The sequence below is a fragment of the Monopterus albus genome, unplaced genomic scaffold (genome assembly GCF_001952655.1).
Source record: "Monopterus albus unplaced genomic scaffold, M_albus_1.0 scaffold231.1, whole genome shotgun sequence".
In the NCBI taxonomy this organism is placed as follows: Eukaryota; Metazoa; Chordata; class Actinopteri; order Synbranchiformes; family Synbranchidae; genus Monopterus; species Monopterus albus.
Window position 1 is genome coordinate 573,223 of NW_018128111.1, and position 12,461 is coordinate 585,683.

At 42.4% G+C, this 12,461-nt stretch overlaps 2 protein-coding genes across 3 annotated transcripts in view; both read left to right on the forward strand.

Moving 5' to 3' along the window:
- Positions 1 to 2,831: 2,831 nt before the first annotated feature.
- Positions 2,832 to 9,489, forward strand: idh1 (isocitrate dehydrogenase (NADP(+)) 1). The gene is made up of 9 exons (XM_020620011.1): positions 2,832 to 3,000; positions 3,746 to 3,881; positions 5,337 to 5,628; positions 6,538 to 6,640; positions 7,083 to 7,260; positions 7,382 to 7,533; positions 7,628 to 7,768; positions 7,901 to 8,063; positions 8,622 to 9,489. Exons 2-9 carry the CDS (start codon positions 3,760 to 3,762, stop codon positions 8,713 to 8,715), a joined length of 1,245 nt encoding a protein of 414 aa, XP_020475667.1. The 5' UTR covers positions 2,832 to 3,000; positions 3,746 to 3,759; the 3' UTR covers positions 8,716 to 9,489.
- Positions 9,490 to 10,018: 529 nt separating this feature from the next.
- The window catches only part of epsti1 (epithelial stromal interaction 1), a 13,165-nt gene continuing 10,722 nt past the window's right edge, over positions 10,019 to 12,461 (forward strand). For both annotated transcript variants that reach the window (XM_020620012.1, XM_020620013.1), the window contains exons 1-5: positions 10,019 to 10,312; positions 11,250 to 11,308; positions 11,393 to 11,476; positions 11,577 to 11,650; positions 11,879 to 11,962. In XM_020620012.1, coding sequence (XP_020475668.1) covers positions 10,182 to 10,312; positions 11,250 to 11,308; positions 11,393 to 11,476; positions 11,577 to 11,650; positions 11,879 to 11,962 — 432 coding nt within the window. In that variant the 5' untranslated portion in view covers positions 10,019 to 10,181. The remainder of the gene's footprint in view (positions 10,313 to 11,249; positions 11,309 to 11,392; positions 11,477 to 11,576; positions 11,651 to 11,878; positions 11,963 to 12,461) is intronic.

Here is a 12,461-nt window from a genome sequence, read left to right on the forward strand (position 1 = left end):
GCACAGTGAAGGTCTGCCATCTGCTGGACACACAGCGCAAGTGCGGGTTTCCCCAACAGCCTAAGAATGATCTTATAAATCTTTGTCCACATTTCAAATGGATTACATCGCATTTTAAAGTACAACGTGAAGTTTATCCGTGCATCAAAAACCTGACTGCAATAAAAGTACAGTCATTTTAAACATTAACGGCAGTGAAGTCTTTGGACTTACAAAATGTTTTATTTAAAAATGGGAAAAAATACACAGTGTTTATTGTTTGGGGTTACAGTAGTTCATGATTTTAGGCCATTAATTTGTCTAAAAAGATCATGTTTATATAATACTATTTCTGGAATGCACATCCCCTGGTCTGTGATAACAAGTTTGCAGTTCATAGGTGTGTTTACGTCAAACAGCCTCCAGGCTATTTAGTGTAGCATCTTACAGTTTATGGTTAACTGGATGAGTTGCACCTTCCTTTTGTAAGCATGGAGACAAGCTGACTGTGCAGGACAGAAGTCACTGTCACCATCCAGGCAAGGAACTTCAGGACATTTTCAATTGGTATCAGATAACAGAGACATGGTACTCAGTATTTAATGTTCAACCATGTGCTTGCATTAATGGTTCCCCTGCAGACAGCTGAGCTGAGGGTGATTTGTTTGCTGGAAGGTAGTGATGTCCAAATGAAGTAATGAACCAGTATCGAACCACTTCATCAATTGTATCGAACATTGGTTCATTCATTCAAAGGTTAGTTTCAGTGACATCTAGTGGTGAAATAGGAGACAGCAAAACAATGTCTGAATTAAGTGAATGCCCCATGATGGTGATCAAACAAAGGCAGCAAAGATAATAATGACAGCAACTATGCACACACCTACTATGACGGCAAACCCACATGTTGTGTGTCATTTTGGGTGGCTTTATAGTGCTTTTACATGAGATAATAATGACAGCAACTATGCACACACCTACTATGACAACAAACCCACATGTTGTGTGTCATTTTTGGGTGGCTTTATAGTGCTTTTACATGCCTACGAGCCGGCTGACGCACGCAGCAAGGTCTCCTGTTATGAAGCAGTATGGACTATTTGAACCAGTCCTCTTTGAGTTTGATAGGAGCCTCGGTGTCAGACGGCCATCACTAGTGGAAGGCAGTTTTGTATAATCTTTTCTTTATTGTAAATGTGAAGGTCTGTATGTACACAACTCACGGACACGTTTCAGACAAACAAAGCACATCAAATTTGACCTATTAGACACAACACAACCACAAACACTGCCACTGGCTGATGTTTTCTGTACTTCATGGTGTCAAATAATTCCCCCCTGGACTTTATGTTCTCTGGTCAACTAGAGATTCTCCATCCACGTCCTTTTTTATGGGCTTTATTTCCATCACGCTGAGCAGCTGATTTTCAACCAAATTTCCAGAAATCTACTTTCCATTGATGTCAGCTACATATTTTCACAAGCTAGGCTACAGTTCTTCATGCTATCATTTGCAAAAGTGGGAACTTTCCAACTCTCGTTTAATTTGAATGATGCCCTTAAACTATGAAAACAAAGTACTGAGAAGTAGTTTCTGCTTCGGACGTCATCAGTCACGTGTCTTTTTCAGTAACAAAGCAGGCTTTGAAGCAGTGGTTTGCAGAAAATGCCTCTTTGAGTTTGATGCTTGTATAGGAGCCTCGGTGTCAGACGGCCATCACTAGTGGAAGGCAGTTTTGTATAATCTTTTCTTTATTGTAAATGTGAAGGTCTGTATGTACACAACTCACAGACGCGTTTCAGACAAACAAAGCACATCAAATTTGACCTATTAGACACAACACAACCACAAACACTGCCACTGGCTGATGTTTTCTGTACTTCATGGTGTCAAATAATTCCCCCCTGGACTTTATGTTCTCTGGTCAACTAGAGATTCTCCATCCACGTCCTTTTTTATGGGCTTTATTTCCATCACGCTGAGCAGCTGATTTTCAACCAAATTTCCAGAAATCTACTTTCCATTGATGTCAGCTACATATTTTCACAAGCTAGGCTACAGTTCTTCATGCTATCATTTGCAAAAGTGGGAACTTTCCAACTCTCGTTTAATTTGAATGATGCCCTTAAACTATGAAAACAAAGTACTGTATTCCGGTTACCCCCCCCCCCAAATTCCCATTCCAAGTACTGTATTCCGGTTCCCCCCCCCCCAATGTTCAGTTTCAAGCTGAAATAATGTCACTAATCGAGGAGTTCATCTCACCTAACTTAATCTGACGTCATTCCCTCTCCAACAACGCAGTACCATCTTTGACCACACGACTCTGTGGTATCACACATAGCATTTTGAGGGGGCGCTGTTGTACTGGACAGATTTAATTTTTTACTTGTTTTCCGTTTTATTAAAGGAGTTTTATATCTTATATCACAATATATTGAATGCTGCTCACTGCTTTTATTTGGTCATTCAAACTATGAAAAAACAATGACTACTGCAAATAGTAAGATATTAACCAGGTGTCAAAAACACTTTCAGTCTAGCGCCTATGTAGAGAGAAGTGTGGGGCCTTTAAATGTTAGTACCACTGTTTTATAATTCGAGCGCGAGAAGACTATGGTATAGTACAAAATGAAGCAAAATCATGTATTACAACATATAATGGAGTGCCCTGTTGGAGTGTGGGGAAAGGGGCGTTCCAGAAAACCATTTTTAAATGATATTACACGTCTCTACTCATCACGGAAACGAACAATATCCTCTCGACCAATCAGTAAGCCACATTCTCAGTCCCGCCCTATAAAAACACGCCTCTTCTACTGTGGGCTTATCTGATTGACTGTTAGGGTTTCTTCTCTTCTCTGATTGGTCGATATCTTGAACGTGAGCTCAGCATAACTGTCGCCTTTCTGACAGTAGGAGCATTTTCCAGTCCATTTAAATCTATTGAATGATTCAAGACAGCAGCCCCTTTCCTCATCTTGCAGTTGTTTGTGTTGTGGACCTTTAAACGAAATAAGGTAGGAGCTCGTGACATGTAATGAAAATGTGTTTACTGCCGACCGAAGTAGTGTTAACGAACCATGGTCCTGTTAGCATAGCCAGGCTAGAGACCGGTGAATAAACTCAGCTACTGCTACAAAGGATTTATATTTGTGTTCAACAAAATGGGATTGAGACAAATCAATGCTGAGACTTAATCCAATTAAAACTGCATGTTGGTCGATCAAATGGAAGGTAGTCATTCAGGCCCCAAGTCTTTGCAAGCGCCTTCCTCTTTTCATGTTTATATTACTCTCACTTACTAGGACATTTATAAAACTGCAAAACTAGCTGCCATGTTTGCGTTGGTTTCCTTTGGCTGTGAGCAATCCCCTCCCCAACATGCGATGAGATCCACCAAACTGTCCACAATAGTTAGGGCCACTAACTTTTGTGGAACTCTACCATAAAGCTGTGGAATCAACTGTGGTTGTATGTTTTGAAGAGAGTGGACCTTGGTGGTTGAAAAGAATTATAGAGCTGATCAGCTGGAGCAGTGCTGAGTCACTGCTCTGACTACTCCTAGTTTTATGTTTGCAATAAAGTCATTCATTGAGGAGACTGTAGTATAGTGTCACATAGAGAGAGCACTGCAACTCTCACATGTGAGAAGCAGGAAAAAAATTTACAGTGATAGGACATTGATGTATTTTAAAATGTTCTATCTTTACCTCATCTTTCGTTTGTCTCTCTTTTTAACATAATTTATGTCTTTGTGTCCAGCACCAGGCTCTAAGATGTCTCAGAAGATCAAGGCTGGGTCTGTGGTGGAGATGCAGGGAGATGAAATGACTCGGATCATCTGGGAGCTCATCAAGGAGAAACTCATCTTTCCGTACCTGGAACTTGATCTGCACAGGTGAAGACACCTCATTGGAAAGTGTTGGACTTTCTTTTACCACTTACTCTTAGGTCTAGAAAAACATGTGAGCAGATTATGCCTTCAGATATGCATGTTGCAGTTGAATTTGTAATGCGTTCCTTCATACACTGTGGTAGCTTATGCAGCAGGGACATCTAGCTGAGCCTGAATGAAAAAGTGAGACTTCCTGCTGTACTGGGATTTCTAGTTTGGCCTGTTTACACTGGCTTCTCACCGTGGAGAGAGTCCAATGCAAAAACCTCATAAATATAGAGAGTCTATCTACAGCCTTCTCCTTGTAGGTCCAGTGTGTAGTTGTATAAGGTTAAAGATTGTTATGCTGCAATCTTCATTAATATATGCCATTGTTTTTTGAGTTGACTGCATCCACGGCGACGACTTCAAATGTCTTGCTTTGCCTGAGCGACAGAAAAGCAAAAAATGTTTACGTTTTGGATGAAAAATGACATAATTATTCAGTTGAAATAGCTGTGTATTTTTCTGACAGTTGCTTTTCCAACCTAATTTAGTCTTTTATTTATTTTTTTTGTCTGAGACATGACCTTAGAGGTCATCAGTCAAATACTATTTTAGTGAATATTGTTGAGTTAGCACCCTGACTCATCTAACCTCGCTCCTTTTCTTATCTCTTTCATGGCCTTGGCTCCTGGGGTCGGGTAGCGAGAAAGTGGGCAAAAGGTTGTGGCTGCTTTCAAACAAAGCTTAGGAGCTGAAAGCACACAGGCTAATACCTGAAGGGAATGATAAGTACCTGGAGCTTAGTCTAGTTTCAGGTGTCTCACTGGTTTGTTTCCTCATGTGGAACAACATGAAATCCTGTGGTCATTGTTTTCTTGGCTGGGTCTGTAGATCTCATCACTGTGTCGAGTAACATAAGAGAGGAACAGGGTGAGCACAGCTTACTGTGGAACAAGCGGGATGGGGGGGGGTTGATGTGAGTATTATATCAGGTCCTGCATAAAATATAATCAGTTGAGATATAGTGTGAATAAAACTAGCAGCTCACACCATTTCTCTACTCGGTGTCATTCGTGTTCTTTGACACAGTGATTGTTTTACACATCACAGGCGTCTGTGGCTGCTAGCCAATTAAAGCGCCAGCATATGATCACTACTTGTGCTTTGTTAGTTTGTACACTGAAGCATAAATAGTCACAGCTCTTCTTCTTGAAACAGCTGTTTTTGTGGTGTCCCATGCCTCAGCTGTTCAGATTCTAAATGGTCCGTTCATTTTCTTCCTTACATCTCTACTTACTCTCATACTTAGAAGCACAAATATCCACATTTATGTATATGATGTATCTTTGACCGAAGTAATTGTACTAGTACATACATCAACATGCCTGCATGTTTCCACGACATCACTGATGCATGCATTAGTTTCTCTCTGGTGCTATTAATACAGGCCTTATTCTGTCTCTTCCTGCAAAGCTATGACCTTAGTATAGAGAACCGAGATGCAACAGATGACCGGGTGACTGTGGAGGCGGCGGAGGCAGTCTGTCGTTACAATGTGGGCATCAAGTGTGCCACTATTACGCCTGATGAGAAACGAGTTGAGGAGTTCAAGCTTAAGCAGATGTGGCGCTCGCCCAACGGCACCATCCGGAACATCCTGGGTGGCACAGTGTTCAGGGAGGCCATTATCTGTAAGAACATCCCCCGCCTGGTGCCCGGCTGGATCAAGCCCATCATCATTGGCAGGCATGCCCATGGAGACCAGGTATCCTCAGGGTCACAGAAGGGATTTCAGCTTGTTTCTGTTTACTGAAAAAAATCAGGTTGGGGTTAGAAAGATGAGAGGTTTCCTCAAATCAATCTGCCCGTTAGATGCTGCGAAGTCAGGCTGAGCCAGACTGGGTAAACCTCATTAGGTTCATTAGCTGTTGTGTTGTATAAGATTGTCTCAGAAGTTTCAGAAGTTCCGATATGGTTTGTTTCATTATATAAAAGCTGAATACAGATGTTTGCAGCTTAAAATTTGGTCTAGAATTTAATTACCATCCACAAATTCTCATGCAAACTGGGTGTTGTTCTTGCATATGAGGCTGAAACAAAGCTGGTATGAAGGAAACTAAAACTGCAGGCCTGTAGCAACTCTTAACAGAACAGCAGCATTTATGCCAACTCCTGTGTTTATCCTCTGTCTGACAAAACTGCTATTACTGAGGCAAGACCATTTCCAGCAGACCTCGGTGATAAACTGACTGCTCGCCTTCCGTCAGCTCCTCTGCGAGCTCAGTGAGCGGGCAGTTGTTTCAGATATGGTTGTCAGGAGAGAATCTGTTAATTATTATGATTCCCCATCTGTCCTTTGGACCATAATGCACTGCCTGTCCAGCCTAGACAAGTTGCACACAGAATGACATAGGCTGGCCTGTGGCACTTGACCAGAGTCAACTCTGAGCTAGTTACATAATATCCCAGGGATGTCAGAGGGATGCTGGAATATACTCTGCTGGCACACTGCGCCACCTAGTGGTGACTAGCTAGGCCTGCAGAGGTGTTTATTTGAACTTTGGTCAGACATCATTTTAAAAGCTGTGCCTAACAGTTGTCATTCAGGGGGGTCAAACAGCCATGTCGCTTTCTATTATTAACCCCTTGTCTTTCACATTGTGCCCCCCCACAGTACAAAGCCACAGACTTTGTGGTTCCCGGGCCGGGGAAAGTGGAAATGACCTACACACCCATAAACGGAGAGCCAGTTAAATTTGTTGTCCATAAGTTTGAGGGTAAGAACACAGTCAAGCTGCAGACACTGCACCACATGTAAACCTCAGCTCATTCAAGCCAGGTAGTAGAGGGTCAGGAAAGATACTCAACCACATGTAGTATCATAGGTACAGATATCTCGGATGTGCAGTCAGTATAACTAATCTGGACTGGCACGTCTGAAAAGCCTTTCTAAGCACATTTCCCATTGTGTTCACCCTGTAAATGTTTGATTTAAAGTGGTAAAGCCAGAACGGGTAGACAGTTATAACAGAAAGAAATACTGAGCAGACGTGAAAAGATTGAGTAGTAACAGCCATATTTCTAAAGGCTCTTCTCAGTTTGTCTACATTTAACAAAAACATTAACAGACCTGCACTAACAAAGTTTCACATACTATCTTTGTGCATCTGTATGTGAGGCTATTGCACATATGTGAATGTACTATACATGTCTGTCCAGGCACAGGCGGTGTAGCCTTGGGTATGTACAACACAGATAAGTCCATCACGGACTTTGCCCACAGCTCCTTCCAGAAGGCTTTGTCCAAATGCTGGCCTCTCTACCTCAGCACCAAGAACACTGTCCTGAAAAAGTATGACGGTCGCTTCAAAGACATCTTCCAGGAGATCTACGAGAAGTAAGGACCAGCACACACAGTTACACATGCACCGTCCTTTCCTTTGTTTCACAACCACAAGTTCATTCACTCATATGCCAGATGTTTAGAGGTGTTGTCTGTACTCGTGTGTGTGTCCCAGAGAATACCGTTCTCAGTTTGAGGCCAAAGGCATCTGGTACGAGCATCGTCTGATAGATGACATGGTGGCCCAGGTCATGAAATCTGAGGGAGGCTTCATCTGGGCCTGTAAGAACTACGATGGAGACGTACAGTCTGACTGTGTAGCACAAGGTTGGACACTAATAACCTGACCATCACAAAAGACTAGTGGAATAAAAACCGTTTTTTTCCAGATGTTAATGTGACTTTGCGTGACCTGTCCTAGGCTACGGCTCTCTGGGTATGATGAGCAGTGAGCTGGTTTGTCCTGATGGACGCACTATGGAGGCTGAGGCCGCCCACGGCACAGTCACCCGCCACTACAGACTACACCAGCAGGGAAAAGAGACCTCCACCAATCCCATAGGTTTGAAAATAGTGCACAGACCTGAGCTTTCAGCAACATAACCCTAAAAAACTAGGGCTCTGGTAAAGTTATCTTACATATGCTGCTTGTAATATGTGTGGATTCATTCACTGATGTGTGTGTTTGGTACAGCCTCCATCTTTGCCTGGACACGTGGTCTGCTCCACCGGGCCAAACTGGACAACAACACGAAGCTGCAAGTGTTCTCGGAGGCGCTGGAGGCCGTCTGCATCGAGACCATCGAGGCTGGTTTCATGACCAAGGACCTGGCTATCTGTATCAAAGGAATGCCAAAGTTAGTCACCCAAATTAAAGGGTCAACATCCAACTCAGAATCAATTATTGTTCCAGTGTACAGCTATGTAATGTGACAGTGTTTAAATCGGATTAATCTGACACCTGCTAAGGCGAGTCTGACAGATTAATCTCATCTATTGGGATGAAATGATGTAGGCAGCGGTCTCACACAAACATGGCCTTCATTGTATGAGATGGTACGTCTGCTCCAGTAGCACAGACAGCGCCAACTTCAGTAAAGATGGCCTGTCCACATTAACAACAGTTTGCTTATATAACACGGACGTACAAAACAAGAAAACTACAGTTTAACACTAGTCGACTATCCCACAACAAGCTTCAGTTGCTAAGTAAAACTTGAATTCTGACTGAATGCTGCTAGAGGGGTCGAGTTTACCACAACTCTGTGATTACTGTCTTGTCCTTTGTCCCCATAATGTGCAGCATTTTAATTCAGTTGTCATCCCGGCTTAGATGACAACATTCTTAGGCACTGATCTATAGGGAACGGAAACCGTCCAGTATACTTAGCCCTTCCTTTGTTCTCTGTTTGCAGTGTGACACGAGCGGACTACTTGAACACTTTTGAGTTCCTGGACAAACTAGCAGAGAATCTGAAGATGAAGCTAGCGAGCCATCCCAAACTGTGATGTCTACTTGCAGCCTCTGCAACTAAACACCAACACACACATTCTAACTCATGCTCATGCACACAGACACCCACACAGCTCCTGGAGTTAAAGCTGGAAGAGGGAGGAGCGTGCCCAGGACTCCAGGAGCTCTACAGACTGAAATCAAGCCCTTCCCTGGCTGAACTGGAGGTCGATTGACCTGATGGCTCAGTGACCTTGTTTACTTTACTTGTACTAGGTCCCCTGAGGTGAGTGTGGTGCCAGTTGTCAGTGATCTGCATTAAACAGGACAGAATTAGTCTGCGGGAGCCTCTAGACCCTCCCTGCCTCTTTGAGTGGGACATCGGTCCGGTCAGTTCTGGTCACTTCCTATGTCATGTAATGTTTTAACAATACCTCAGGCTACACTATGTTTTAGTGGTAGTTAAAAGCCAGAGCAGTAGCACTGTCAGCCTGTACTTCCCTAACGAAACCCCAGCATGGTAGAAGACCATGCATACCATGAAATTTTACTGTTCTGCACGATGAAACACAAAATATGAACTGATATTTGTAGCGGTCAAACAAGGGTTCGGCTCTTTGTAACCAAATGCATTAAGATTACTGTAGGCTGCTTTTAGAGTTTATACCTTACTTTTCACATTCACTAAAGGTGTATTTATGTCTGTCCTTTGTGTCTGTGTGTATTTTAACATCCAGTATGTCAGTGTTTGTCCATCTGTTGGTTTATAATAAGCGTTGTGCTTATTAATTCTTCATATAATGGATAATAAATGAATTTTTGAAAAACAATAGGTGTCATTCTCTGTGTTTTCAGGTTAAATAACAAGGCCTTGTCTGTCACTTAGCAGTATCACAGAACAGTGAGATAAGGACACTCAGGGAGGAAGATAAGAATTAAAGTTGGTCAGCATTTATAACAGATTCATATTGTTAACATTAAATTACTTGAACTTCTTAATCAGAAAAAAGTCTACTGCATCTGTTAAACTACTCAGAGATTAGTCCTGGTAAGACTGAAGTAAAGGGGTACAAAATACACTGCCAGGCCACTTTATTAGGTACAATTGTATGCACTTCAATGCAACATTTCCGCCTTAACTCCGTGTTTATGAAGCTCAAATGTTTCAGTTTTTGGTGAAATTGTCATAAATGTATAAATTCAATTCTACGGTTATTACTGAGGACTTAGTTAAAGGTGGTGTTGAACTGGACTACATTATATTCAGAGGTGTTCCTACTATTCTGACCCTCTCATTTATGTAGCTGGGGAGGACAAAAAGACGTTTTCCAGCAGATGGCGCTATTGCATTGGAGCCCTCCCACTTTGCTGGATTTGGAAAAGTAATAACACACTGTGGCAGTGGATGACTCACACCCTGTATTATACATGAAGAGGGAAACTGCACTAAGAATAGAACCAAAACAGGAGCTTCTCTTGCAGTCACACGTCCTTCCTGTCTGAGCCTGTCAGTGTCTGGATCATGGATCCTCCTCACCACGACCCAGGAAACCACCTGAGCTCCACTTCACATTCAGCTGGAAATGATCAAACAGCTGACAATCCAGCACCTGACCATGGAAACCCACCAGCGCCAGGCAGACAGCCACAGTAGTAAGTAACAGGTTCTGCTGAAACTTTATCTAAAGTCTGTCCACAGTCTTCACATGAACAGGTCGTGTCGCTTCTTTATAATGATACCGAAGAGACAGGTTGGAGTCTTTAAAGCTCCAGCGAAAGCAACATTCATTTTACTGGCGTTATATTGTATTATTTAGCTCAGATGTTTGTTTGGGCAGCGCTTAATTACTGAGGTTCACTTTCACTTTCGTTTCATGTGACTAGAAAGAGTAAACGAAACGGCGCCTTCACTCCTTCCCTAACTCCTTACTCCTTATGTCAGCTAAGCCAAAATAAGCAGAAAGCAGTGTCTGTGCCAAAAGTGCTCGTGTGCTGCCAAAATGGGGGGAAAAAAATAATTTTAATCAACAAAAAATCCATTACTGGGACTTTAAAACTAACATTTGCCCAGCACCCATTATCAGTACTGTTACTGTCTAAACTATGCTGCTCATTTTTAGCATTTCAACAATTTGTCATTCCTTCCTGTGTTTACTCTGTTGCATTTACTTTTAAATTTCCTAACTGTTGATGAATAAAGTTATTTGAACTGAACTTTGTCACTGTACACACCACTAAACACACTTTGTCACACCAAGGCAGCATCATGCTTAGATTATTATGTTGGTGGAGCACATTTTAACAGCTTTCTATGCAGATGTGTAGTTTCTTCTGTAGCAGTATCACATTATTTAAAATAATATTTTTTTCACACTGAATCCCAAGTTTGAGAAGCTTGAATGTCTTAAGGTCAGGACTATAACAAAAGCCTGCTAACTGAACTAAGACACGTTGTGACATGGAGTGGTTATGGTTCCAACCTGTTTTTCACATTTGCTGCTGCAGCACATTTGATTAGTACTCAGGTTTTACAGTGTCCACGGCCCAGCTAGTTGCTAATAAGCTCTTTGTGTCTCTGGCCTTGTCTCAGCTCCGGTGCATACACCATGTTCCCACCAAAAGAATCTTTGCGAAGGGAGATCCAAATGGGTAGGCTGCCGCTGATATCCTACCTGAGTTATTCTGATCTTCATACATGTTTTCCCTGAGAAATAAAGGCTTTTGTTATTGCAGTGGCTCGACAAGAAGAGGAGGCTCTTCAGAGGCTGAAGGAAACACGCCAAGTCCCCTCTGTGCACCTGAATCCAGAGAGGCTGGGTCAGCAACTCACAAAGCATCAGTCACATCTGAGCAACAGAATGTTTTACTATCATGCTTTCTTACTGATGTGGTGTAACCTGTTGTCTAATTTATGAAGGTGGCGAAGTGACATTGGCTGAAGCCCGAGCGAAGCAGTCCTTGGACCAGCGTTGCTCCAGACTGCAGAAGAAGGTACGTTCACCTGTTTAAATCACATGCGGCTTTAAACATATGTAAATATTTGAGAGTAAAGAATTCGTGTAAACAGTTTTCCAATCTTCGATCTTCTGTGGTCTGTGGAATATGGAAAGTGCCGTGTATTAAAACATACCATGATTGAGAAGTAAAATGTGTTCTTGCAGCTCTCTTTTCTGTGGCTGAATCATAAAGCTATATTTAATGTGACCCTGTTGTTTTAAGCTAAAAAAGGAAGATCTGGACAAGAGAAGGAGACAAGAGGAGGAGGAGAAGCTACAACAGTGGAAAGCCGCACAGAGGGAGAAGGTGAGACCATATAATCGTAGGTGCTTTTAGCAAACACATTTCCATGTGTTTAGTTGAGCTTTAAAAAAACACAAAGCAATAAAACCTAAGAAACACCACAATTTAAACACATTTTCATATGATTAAACCGCCTTTGGGGAGTTATTTTACACTGAAGTGATAACTGACTAGTTTGGCGCCTTTTCTGTCCCTCAGCTTCTCTAAGCTGTTTATTTCAGTCAGCACAGTAATTTCCTGTACATCCCAGAGTGCATTTTGACAAACCCCAGAGTCCCGTGTGAGGAATGTACTGCGCTCAGCCACGGGCTGAGAGAGTAGGTGGAAAGAAAAGCAGCTGCAATAGTAAGAGTAGGAGAATTTTCCACTGAAGAGTTGTACCACTCACTCAGAATATGGCACCACTTGTGGTGACACTGGTCTGAGTTCAGTCCTGGTTCTGCTATGGATCTGATGGTTTGCCAGTCAGAACAGTGGCTGCAGAGGTGCAAATGAAAAACTG